Raw genomic sequence first — 12,834 nt, 5'->3', positions numbered from 1 at the left:
ACGTGAACTGTGAACTTCCAGGTGTTCAAGCTGGTTTTAGAAAAGGCAGAGGAACCAGAGACCAAATTGCCACCATCTGCTGGATCATGGAAAAAGCAAGAGAGTTCCAGAAAAACATCTATTTCTGCTTTATTGACTATGCCAAAGCCTTTGACTGTGTGGATCACAATAAACTGTGGGAAATTCTGAAAGAGATGGGACTACCAGACCACCTGACCTGCCTCTTGAGAAACATGTATGCAGGTCAGGAAGCAACAGTTAGAACTGGACATGGAACAAAAGACTGGTTCCAAATAGGAAAAGGAGTTCGTCAAGGCTGTATATTGTCACCCTGCTTATTTAACTTGAGTGCAGAGTACATCATGAGAAATGCTGGGCTGGAAGAAGCCCAAGCTGGAATCAAGATTGCTGGGAGAAATATCAATAACCTCAGATATGCAGATGATACCACCCTTATGGCAGAAAGTGAAGAGGAACTCAAAAGCCTCTTGATGAAAGTGAAAGTGGAGAGTGAAAAAGTTAGCTTAAAGCTCAACATTCAGAAAACAAAGATCATGGCATCTGGTCCCACCACTTCATGGGAAATAGATGGGGAAACAGTGGAAACAGTGTCAGACTTTATTTTTCTGGGCTCCAAAATCACTACAGATGGTGACTGCAGCCATGAAATTAAAAGACGCTTACTCCTTGGAAGGAAAGTTATGACCAATCTAGATAGCATATTCAAAAGCAGAGACATTACTTTGCCAACAAAGGTTCGTCTAGTCAAGGCTATGATTTTTCCTGTGGTCATGTATGGATGTGAGAGTTGGACTGTGAAGAAGGCTGAGAGCCGAAGAATTGATGCTTTTGAAGTGTGGTGTTGGAGAAGACTCTTGAGAGTCCCTTGGACTGCAAGGAGATCCAACCAGTCCATCCTGAAGGAGATCAGCCCTGGGATTTCTTTGGAAGGAATGATGCTAAAGCTGAAACTCCAGTACTTTGGCCACCTCATGCGAAGAGCTGACTCATTGGAAAAGACTCTGATGCTGGGAGGGATTGGGGGCAGGAGGAGAAGGGGACGACAGAGGATGAGATGGCTGGATGGCATCACTGACTCGATGGACGTGAGTCTGAGTGAACTCCGGGAGTTGGTGATGGACAGGGAGGCCCAGCGTGCTGCGATTCATGGGGTTGCAAAGAGTTGGACATGACTGAGCGACTGATCTGATGTGATCTGATCTGAAGTTTGCAGGAAGAAAGCCTGGCTCACTGCTGACTCTACCCCTTCTCCCATTATCCCCTATGCACAACTTAAGGTATAAAAACTACTTTGGAAAATAAAGTGTGGGCCTTGTTCACTGAAACTTGGTCTCCCCATGTCATTCTTTCTCTCAACCTCTGGCTGAGTTTTCATCTAGAGCGCGGAGGTCCTCTGCGACCACATATTTGCATGGGCCTCTAAGACCCACTCAAGAAGGTGCCTAAGGTGGGGCACCTTCCGCTATTCGAGAGGGCGTCTGCAGCCTCCGTGGTCAGAGCTAACCTGATGTCACAGGTTATATTGATTTTCTGCGTAAACCAAGCTACTCGGCCTCTTTTCTCCACTGAATTTCCTCACTGAGCTATCCTTATTTAATCACTCTTTATATATTTAATTAACATTTAAATAAGCTGTTGTTTCCTGATCGCTGAAGCCGTCTCCCCTTCGAAACCCCTGACTCCACTGAGGCTAGACCCCGGCAATCTACCCACCTCTCTCCACTCCACCCGCCAGGCCGCCACCCCCATCTCTCACCTGGACCATCAGTGGCCCCCCCGCCCCGCTTATGCTCCGAGCCCACAGTCTGTTCACCACTCTGCACCAGATTATTTATGTAAGGTGGTGTCCCTTTCCCGGTTAAACTCCCAAAGGCTTCACAGCATATTTTTTAAAAATAATCTACCCTTAAACAGAATGGCAGAGCCCTCTGTTAGATGATTCTTTACCAGCCCCCAACCCTGCTGCCCAGCTTGCCCCCACCCACCCACATGGTCACACGCACTTCCTCCTCTTCTGGAAGGAGGCAAGCGCTCCCACCCAGGATTTTGCTTGGCTCTCTCCTCTACCTGGAGCGCCCATGGCTCCTTCTCTGTTTAGCCCTGGGCTCTAATCCCATCTCCTGAGAGAGCCTTTCCCACCAGCCCGGCCTTCTGATCAACCTCAGGCATCCAAGCACCACCGCACACACCCTCCCTTGTAGTTCTCTGCAGGGTATGCGGCACTATGGGCGTTTTTCCTAATTGACTCTTGTTGCTAGTCCTGCCATCTTGTTTGTAAGCCCCATAGGAGGAAGACCAACATGCTGGGGCACGTGGTACCCTTGTGACTCACAGTAGTGCTAGCCCTCAGTAGGCAACCACAGCTCTATTTTCAGGAAGGGAGGAAGAAAAGGAAGGAGGGTGGGAAGGAAAATGAGAAGAAGAGATTATAAACCTCTTTCCTGAAATCCAGACCTTTCCGTCTGCTGTGACGTTGGCTACAATTCTTGCTACTCATCCCCTTGGGAGGCAGACCTCTGCCCCCTTGCCTTGAGTCCCGATAGATGCTGTCACTGCCGGATCCATAAAATCTGGTAGAAATTGTGCCATGCAACGTCTACACCTGGCCTTAAAAGACTGATCGTCAGTCCAGGTTTCATGCTAGAGATGGGATACTCAGGGCCGGTGCACCGGGATGACCCTGAGGGATGGGATGGGGAGGAAGGTGGGAGTGGGGGTCAGGATGGGGGACACATGTACACCCATGGCTGATTCATGTGACTGTATGGCAAAACCACTACAATATTGTAAAGTAATTAGCCTCCAATTAAAATTAATCAATTAATTTCCAAAAAAAGATAAAAAGACTGGCACTTCCAATCCCCTGGAAGCTTGGCTCTGGGGTACTGAGCCACCATCTAAGAAGCCCATCTCCCCCAAGACCACTGTGCTGGAGAACCCCCATGCAGACACTGCAACCAGAATCCCAGCTGAATCCAGCCTTTCAGCCTCCCCCACCCAAGGTGCCAGATTGTGGACTTTCCAACCCTACCACCAGCTTCAGTTGATACGGTGAGGAACAGAAAAGTCCTGCCAAGCCCTGCCAGCTTTCCTAGCCCACAGAGTCATCAGATATAATAAAATGGTTGTTGCTTTTGTCATGCATTTGGGGTCACTGATTACACAGCAACAGAAAGCCAAAAAAAAAATCTGCCTGTTGGTGATATCCAGAGAGACTTCACCATTGAATTTGTTCAGTACTAAACTCGCCCTCCCCGTGAGCCCCCTCCAAAGCCTCCTCCCCATCCAGAGACCCTTAACCTCCATAAATAGCATCACCATGAACCCAGGAACTCAAGTCAGATGAACCTGAGGGTCCTCACACCAAGTGAGATAAATTCTATACAATTCTCCCCACCCGCACTGGCACTGCCCTGGTTCAAGTTCCCATCATTTCCTCTCTGGGCAGCTGTGGGGGCTTCTGTACCAGCTTCCCTGATCTTTGATCTTATCTCTCTCCATCCTTCCTGCACATTGCTACAAGGACATCATTCCAAAACACAAAGGTCTGAGAAGGTCCTCTACCACCCTCAGCATGAAGACCGGACTCAGGCAGGCTTATGCAGCTCTGCTTAAGCCAGATCCATCTAACCACACACTCCATCCTCTTTCCTGCTCTGCTTCACATGGATGGAATTCATGCTAAGCTGCTGCTGCTGCTGCTGCTAAGTCACTTCAGTCATGTCCGACTCTGTGTGACCCCATAGACGGCAGCCCACCAGGCTCCCCCGTCCCTGGGATTCTCCAGGCAAGAACACTGGAGTGGGTTGCCATTTCCTTCTCCAATGCATGAAAGTGAAAAGTGAAAGTAAAGTCGCTCAGTCATGTCTGACTCTTAGTGACCCCATGGACTGCAGCCTACCAGGCTCTTCCATCCATGGAATTTTCCAGGCAAGAGTACTGAAGTGGGGTGCCATGCTAAATTGCTAGTGCTCCCCAAATAGGCCATGGTATCCTATGTCTCTGTGCCTTTGCAGATCATGTGCCCTCTGCCCCAAGGCTTTTCCTTGCCTTGACTACAGTTGGCAGACTTCCAACCATTCATAGAGGCTGAGACAGGCAGTACTGAGTGGCCGTCTATACATCTTCATCTTCCTTTTCACCTTCCATCATAGGGGCTAGAAAGCAAAGCATCCACTTCCCCATCCTCCCTGGTAGTTAGGGGTGTTCACATCAATCACAGACATTGCCTGGCACCAGTCCTTCCCTCTGTCTTCCTGTCTTGAACACAGGCATGATGACTGGTGCTCCTGCAGCCATCCTATGACCATGTGGCAACAAGCACTACACCAGCAACAGTCAGGCAGAAAGGTGAACAGAGCCTGGATCCTTGATGATAGGGTTCAGCTGCCAGGCCAACCCTGAGCAGCCAACTTCCAGAATTCTTAAGACTGAAAATACTACTCATCAAGCTTCCTACTACTTACAGCCAAAAGCACTCCTCATTGAGACTACGTCTCACCTTAAGCACCCCTTGCTCATTCAAGTCCCTCCCTGAATCCACACTCCCCTTCTCCCTTGCACATAGTCCTGTCCCAGCCTTTGCCGTCTTCACTACATTGTGTTTTTTTCCTTGTCTCCTTCTCCCACAAATACTATGACCTTTGTGAGGAAAGAGATTGAGTTTTCTCACTTTTAATTAATTCTTAGTTCCCACCCCAGCCCCTGGCACACAGATACTCAGTACATGGATTTATATTGACAGAATATAAGCCTATGTTCCGGCCTAATATTTTAACCTTACACTTAAATTATTTTGATTATAAGCTGCCTTCACTCCTCATTCAAAAACAGCAGGGAAAATAGATTTATCAATTTTTTTAAAATAAAGAAATAATGATGCAGATTACCGAAATATTGCAGAGGAACAAAAAAGCTGCAATATTCCTCAAGACTCTTCTCTGGGTATTGTCCTGCAGGAAACAGGAGTGGCAGGCTGAGCCCTGGGCCCTTTCCCAGCTCTTATCCTCTTTCTCTTTGCCACCGACTTCTCTCAGACATGTATTTCCATTGGCCGCAGGCGGCATCTCAAGGGCCTGGGGAGCCATGTCCCCGGCCATAGGTCCGTTCTTGAGGCAGGAAGAAGGGAGAGACGTGGCATTGCCATTGTAGACTGTGACCACCCGCAGGGTTCTAATGTCTTCGGAGAGCTTCCCTGGCTCTCGGTGAATGGACTCAATGATGAAGAGGTTCTGGATGTATTTCTCGACAATAGCCAGGATGGAGTAGGGCAGGTTGTACCAGGTGTATGGAGGGCGGGACTCAGCGCAAAGTATGGCCAGGATGGAACCCCAGGAGATGAACCAGGAGCCAGAGGCGGTGCCCACCAGCAGGTCCGCATCCAGTTTGCGGGCCGGGTTTTTGGACTCGTCTAGTGACTGCTCATCTAGCCTATAAATCCGGATCCCAACCAGCCCTGCTGCCCCCATAAGCATCAGCAAGATGCTGGCATACAGGTAGAACATGATGAGTGCCGCCTCGCTCTTGGTTTTGGAACGGCCAATCTGGATCAGATACACCACCACGACCCCGATGGTGGTGGCCAGCACGGTCAGGCCCAGGACCGAGCCCAGCAGGACCCCGTGCGACCTGAACTGCATCTTCTGATGCTGGTGACTGTCGACCTTGCGCCCGATGTTTTTCCACAGGACGTAGAGCATCGTGGAGGCCAGGATCTGATACTCTATGTTGAAAGGATAGAGGTAGTACATCCCGTGGGAGATGGCCAGGCAGAGGGTCGGGGGTGTGCAGTTACACGGAGGCGTGTGGTCATCTAAAACTAGGGGAGGCAGATCACAGGGGAGGGCGATTAGCATGTTCATGTGATGACACGGAAAACCACAAAGAAATATTGTCACTATGGATGCATGCTTGGGTTTGCCCATTGAATGAAAAGCTTTGTGTCATGGCTTATTGTCATGCTGAATATCCTGTCTAACTTGACAGCCGTGAATGTCCCCCAGAGAGTACTGATTACGTGAATTAGATCTTCTCCAGACATCAGAATGTTGTCCAACCACTGGAAATGATACTGTAGAAATCTATTTACCAACATACAAAGATGTTCAGAAGATACTGGTGAACAAAAGCAGCTTGCCAAAGAGGCTAGAGCATGACTCTCTTTTTATAAGTTACAGATATAAAGGTGACATAGAGAGACAGGGAGATAGACAGACAAAGAAGATGTCTGGAAGGCCACAGACTAAAATGTTAACAATGGTTATCGCTGGGTGGAAAAATAGCAGGTGATTTTTCTTTGGTTTGCTTTTCTATTTTCTTTCTTTCAGTAAAAGAAACATCTCAAAGTATCTTTTTTGCAGTTTTATTGAGATACAATCGACATATTTGTGTAAGTTTTCCTTTAGGTTTTGCTTCACTGTATTTTCCAAGCTTTCTATATGAATATGATTGACATGTATTATTTTAAAATTACTTTTTTAAAAACAACCTTGTGAGGGAAAATGCCTCTTATTAGGAAAGATTTTCCTCTTGAGAATATCTGAAGCCAGCAAGTGTGGCAAGAGACAAGTCCCATCTTCTGGAAGAAACTTGTTGATTGTATAAAGGACCATTTCATAACAAGGAGGGGAAATGCTGTAAGTAAATAATTAAATATGCAGCAAAAGCCTTAAAGTTGGTGTAAAGACTATGGCCTATAATTCCAGTCTATTGCAGGGGACAAGTCAAAAATATAATCAAAGCATTAGGTAAAATTTTGTTGTGTGTTTCTGAGAAAGAAACAGAAGCACTCAATGTGGCACAATTTAGAAAGCATTAGATGGATTTTATGGCACCCCACTCCAGTACTCTTGCCTGGAAAATCCCATGGACGGAGGAGCCTGGAAGGCTGCAGTCCATGGGGTCTCTGAGGGTCTGACATGACTGAGCGACTTCACTTTCACTTTTCATTTTCATGCATTGGAAAAGGAAATGGCAACCCACCCACTCCAGTTCTTGCCTGGAGAATCCCAGGGATGGGGGAGCCTGGTGAGCTGTCGTCTATGAGGTCGCACAGAGTCGGACATGACTGAAGTGACTTAGCAGCAGCAGCAGCAGATGGATTTTATAATGGGTTAATTAGATGAATTTACAGAATTAGATGAATGCTATAATACATCTTTATAATGGAATAGTGGTGGTGGTTTAGTCGCTAAGTCGTTTCCAACTCTTGCAACGCCATGGACTGTAGCCTGCCAGGCTCCTCTGCCCAAAGGATTTTCCAGGCAAGAATACTGGAGTGGGTTGCCATTTCCTTCTCCAGGGGGGTCTTCCCAATCCAGGAATCAAACCTGCAATGCAGGAGACCGGGGTTTGATTCCTGGGTTGGGAAGATCCCCAGGAGAAGGAAATGGAATAGTATAATGGAATAGGAGGCAGACATTAAAAATATAATTGTGTCTGTGACAACCTAGAGGAGTGGGATGGGGTGGAAGGTGAGAGGGGTTCAAGAGGGAGGGGACATACGTATACCTGTGGCTGATTCATGCTGATGTATTGCAGAAAGCAACACAAATTGTAAAGCAATTATCCTTCAATTAAAAATAAATTTAAAAATTTTTAAAGATTAAAAAATAACAATTCTGTGTTTTAATGATGTAAGAAAATAATTATTCTACAATAACAATGAGGGGAAAAGTAAGAACAAATTGTATATCCAGTATTTTTAAATGCGTACCACAACCTGAAATTCAGTTGTGAGCTCAGTTTAAAGGACAGCAGCCAATATTTTTTAATGGAACTGCAATGGAATAAAATAGGATTGACTGAATGGAATCAAACACAAAAGAAATTTGAGTATCTTTGATATAGTATGATTATTATTTCATGGGAATATACATGTAGACATAGGGCATTTGGGTTGCAATGTAAAATCTATTTCTTACTGTAGGTGGTAGAAAAAAATGATTGAATATATACCATATGATCTCAACTACAAATACACAGCACACTACCAAAAACTAACCAGATGTTAACAGCATTTAGCTGCACTCCTCAGTAGGTGTTATTGTGGATTTTTTTCTTTACATTTTGCCATTGCTTTAATTTATGATATGCATATACTACTTATAAAATCAGGCAAAAAAGGCTTTATGGTAGCACTAGTTACCCTCACTTGTTTTTTTATCTGCCAATTCCAAACTCGCAGTCCTTCCCTCCCCTGTTCCCCTCCCCACTGGCAACAAGAAGCCTGTTCTCTATGTCTGTGAATCTGTTCCTGTTTAGTTGATAAGTTTGTTTGTGTCATATTTTAGATTCCACATACAAGTGATATATATTCATCTTTCTCCGGCTGACTTACTTCACTTAGTATGATAATCTCTAGGTCCATCCATGTTTCTATAAATGGCATTGTTTCATTCTTTTTATGGCTGAGTAATATTCCATTGTATATATGTACCACAGCTTCTTTATCCATTCATCTGTCAATGACATTTAGGTTGGTTCTATGTTTTGGCTATTGTAAATAGCACTGCTATGAACATAGGGCTGCATGTATCTTTTTGAATTATAGCTTTGTCTGAGTGTGTATATATATATAAATATATATACATACATATATACATGTATATAATGTGTGTGTGTTTATATATATATATATATATATATGCCCAGGAGTAATGTGCCTTACTTTTGCAGAGCACTGCAATTTTCAATACATAAGGAGGTTCCCTACCACTTGTAACCTAACCATACATCATAAGACTTGTATGATGCAAAAGACAAGGAAGAACTCAGAAGAAAAAGGTTCGGATTAATAGAATGTTAGAGTTGACAAAGTTTCCTTTTTTATAAATTAATCTAATCCCACCTTCACCAAGGTCTCTGGAGCCACATTGCTATGATTCAAATCCTGGCTGAATCGTCTACTCACTGTGTGATCTTGGGTTAGTCACTTAACTTCTCTGTGGCCCAGTCGTTTCATCCATATAATAAGGTCAGTGTTGCCTACCTCCAAGTGTTGGGACAAGAGTTTAATGTGCCAGCCACTCAGAGAATGCTTAACAAAACATGTTGTTATTGTTGTCATTGCTGTTACTGTTACTGATTCCAATGAGGAAATGAGGCTCAAGGAGCATGACCTTCCCAAGAGTAGGCTGCTGGTTGGGGGTGGTGAAGAAATATAGTGTGTACCCTGATTTTGTCATCCTCACCCCACTGGTGAGGAAACAGGTTTAAAGTTCTCCTTGTGACTGATCTGGGTTTGTCCAGAGAGGACAGATATGCAGTACATTAACGCTGGAGGTACTCATGGAAAGTACATGGTTCAAGCCCCCTCACGTTATGAATGAGAAAAGAGAGGCTCAGAGTGGTTGAACGGTGTCCAAAAGTCACACAGCCAAAACATGATAGGCATAGGCCCCAAACCTGAGGCATCAGTCACCTGGACACTGCACCTTCCTCTACCCCACACTCTTCTCAACTCCAATGCTCTAAGATCAAATCGACAGATAGATTCCAAAAGAGAACTTTGGAAGAAAACGAAAAGATTCACACTATAGGCACTCAAATAGGTACAAGGGCGAATAAAGATGGGCCAAAATTATAAACCAAGTAGAGTTAAATAAAAACTTCAAATGAGCAAAAACCGATTAACCACAACATACCATTAGACATCTATGGATTTTTAAATGTTATACTTGTAGTAGAAAGAACTGGTCGTAGAGGTTTAATTAAAAACACAAACAGTAACAACCACCAATCTTCTGCAGTTGTAAATAAAGACATTCACCTCCATACCAAACTGAACCATGAGAAACCGTGATCAAAATGATGACCCTTGGGTCTGACGAGTCACTAAAGAACCCTTTAATTATGCTCAGCACACCCTACTTATGGAGGCAGGATGAAAGACTTAGGAGGTTTTGAAAGATTTTCAACAACAGGGGATTGTCTGGACGATGTTCAGTTGGGTGGACCCTGCAGGTCTTTGAAACCCATCCCTCTGTCTCTGAGGTTTCCCAGCTGTTCCAACATGACAGCCAGGCATCTCTTATCACTCACCTATAGTTATGTTCCCAAAGCCCAGGGTGATGAGTCGTTCCTTGTGTTCGTTAAGTTGGTGCTTTGACTCATTCAGGACGCTGTTAGCCCACAGAAGCAGGTTGGTGAACACTGAGTGGATCACCCCAAACCTGGAAAACACAAGGACTCACTGCTTGAGCAGCCCTGGGAAACTCTGAGCCCAAGAGATGAGGTGGAGACTTTCTATGCATGCACACACGTGCACACATATACACACGACTCTTTCTTTGCAGTGATTGTGGTTTCATCTGGCAACTCAAGCTCTGGGTGGGTCCCGTGTCTGGCTAGGAGAAGCAGTTGCATGGAACCTTCCCAAACCACAGTCTTGGCACTCTGCCTTAATCTTGAACCTGCCAGGACTCAATTCATTGTCTACAGGACAAAAGGAAAAAAAAAAAGCCCTGGGTCTTGAAAGCAGGGACACAAGGATGGAAATTTACTAAAAGCAGGCAACCAACCCCGCCATACCCCAAACCCTTTCTTCCAGAAAGGAAGAGGACAGTTAAGAAAAGATAAAAGGGCTACATTGAACATCTGGAGAGTTCGGTATGTCCTTACTGTTGGGTTGCCAAACCAATGGTCATTATCAATCCTCTCTGTCTTACCATTTACTTCAAAGACACCAAAACAAACCACAGACTTGATATCTGGCCTTCCTTGCAATTAGGCATGGCCATTCTGGCCAGTAGGATGTGAGGTGAAGTCTACTGGCACTACAGAAAAGCTTCCAGTTTCTTGATGGAAGACAATAGAATGAGAAAAGCATCTTTAGCCTCCTTCTCCCCCTTTTTCCCGGCCTTGAATGTAGACATGAAAACCGGAGTTGTGGCAGCTATCTTGTAACCATGAAGCAACCAACACTAGATGAAACCCTCACCCACTGAGGGAGGCAGAGTGGAAACATTCAGAAAGCCTATTCTGTGATAACACTGTTTAGCAGCTGGAGTTTCAGACAGGTTTAGGAAAGTTGCTGTGTTTAGTTGCTCAGTCATGTCTGTCTCTTTGCAACCCCATGGACTGCAGCTCGCCAGGCTGCTCTGTCTATGGGATTCTCCAGGCAAGAATACTGGAGTGGGTTGCCATGCTCTCCTCCAGGGCACCTTCCTAATGCAGGGATCGAACCCAGGTCTCCCACATTGCAGACGAATTCTTTACCAGATGAGCCACAAGGGAAGCCCAGGTTTAGGAATTAGGCCATATTATTCAAATGGTAAAGAATCCGCCTGCAATACGAGAGACCCAGGTTCAATCTCTGGGTCACGGAGATCCCCTGAAGGAGGGCATGGCAGCCCACTCCAGTATTCTTGCCTGGAGAATCCCATGGACAGAGAAGCCTGGTGGGCTACAGTGCATGGGGTCGCAAAGAGCCAGACACGACTGAGAAACTAACACTATACTACTATTTCACAAATAGAGTAAATAGCCACATTTGGAGTTTAAAAATTAGTAAGCACAAGGCTATTCTAGTCTGAGCAGAGTTCTATCCCTGCCTCTGACCACCCTGCCTCCTAAGGAAGAAGAAAAGGGATGACTCTGGACTCTGGAGGACAGGGAGGGAACTAGGGCAGTATGGTTCCAATGGAGTCACGGTCTGTTTCAGAGCCGCCAGAGTCTCTGCATGGCTGCCAGCTTAACATGTGTTCACATTGGTTGCTTCTAGGGTGCTTAACAATGGGCCTTGCATGAAGCAGGTGCAGCAAATACAGGTGATTTGAGGAGATTCCTTGAAACTTCTAACTGATCACTTCCCAGTGGCAGAGCAGAGGCCCAGAGGATGCAAGCCCCCTTTAACCAAGAGCACGCTTGTCCATGATCTGCCTACAGAAAAAAACGGTACAGTTGGGTCCTCATCCCTGACCTTGCTTCTCCTCTGAGTTTTAACCCAGATGACTCCTCTGGGGCTCCCACGAACACTCGCAAGGCAAGTCTTTCCTTTTTTGAACTGTAGCTTCCTTTGGCCGCTTCCCAATGTCCAGGCGCAAGTGGAGAAGGCAGCAGCGACTGAGGGGTGCGGGTGGGCAGTCTGAGTCAGGTGTTTGCCCATCTGCCTGCCCCTTGTACTCATCCATTTGCTCCAGATTGTGGCCAGCCTTCCCCAGGGCACCTGGGAGGCACTGTATGTACAGAGCCTTTGACAAATGCAGACAATACTGTTTGCCTCCGGCTGGCTGTCTGGCTTTTCTTTTACTTATAATGCACACAGCTCCCCTTTCTTCTTCTCTTTCCTGGTCCAAATGACGTTGCCTAATCCCTGTTCCACAGAATCCAAGCAGGTAAGACCACTGCCACCCATGGCTGCAGGCGTTTTTCTGTCACGCATGTTCCCCAGGAGCTGACAACCTCCGGTTGGTTGATCTGGAAACTGTCCTACAAACTAACGGCAAACATTTCCTCATGCCAGGCTGCCTTGCTCATACTGGGATCGAGTAACCCCAGACCACAAGAAAGAGAAAGATTCCATGAGCCATTTTTTGACCTCAGTTTATCTTTCCAGCTCTGATTTCAGAAGTGCTATTTTTCTAAACTTCCCTCTTGAGAAAAGAAAAGCTCTCAAATCTGTAAGAATTATCAAATCAGGAGAAAAGTCCCTGTAGGTACTAAAAGCATGGATAGTGGAGTATTGGCTCAAAAGACCAGAAGAAAAGGGTAAGTCCAAGAGTGGGAAGTTCTGAAACCTCCAGGGCGTGGCAGGAAGTGTCCATGAATAAAGCAGGCCTGGGACACATTAGGCAGTGGTGGGTGATAGGGTCT

General features: G+C 45.8%; 1 protein-coding gene across 2 annotated transcripts in view; it reads right to left on the bottom strand.

Moving 5' to 3' along the window:
* OTOP1 (otopetrin 1) overlaps positions 1-12,834 on the bottom strand; it is a 48,935-nt gene that overhangs the window by 5,316 nt on the left and 30,785 nt on the right. For both annotated transcript variants that reach the window (XM_061420814.1, XM_061420813.1), the window contains exons 4-5: positions 10,063-10,193; positions 4,911-5,839 (exon numbers count right to left, since the gene is read on the bottom strand). In XM_061420814.1, the coding sequence (XP_061276798.1) occupies positions 4,911-5,839; positions 10,063-10,193 (1,060 nt within the window). The remainder of the gene's footprint in view (positions 1-4,910; positions 5,840-10,062; positions 10,194-12,834) is intronic.

Source organism: Bos javanicus, chromosome 6 (genome assembly GCF_032452875.1).
Source record: "Bos javanicus breed banteng chromosome 6, ARS-OSU_banteng_1.0, whole genome shotgun sequence".
NCBI classification, from domain to species: domain Eukaryota; kingdom Metazoa; phylum Chordata; class Mammalia; order Artiodactyla; family Bovidae; genus Bos; species Bos javanicus.
Note: the sequence above shows the minus strand (reverse complement) of the source record. Positions and strands in the feature narration are given on the sequence as shown.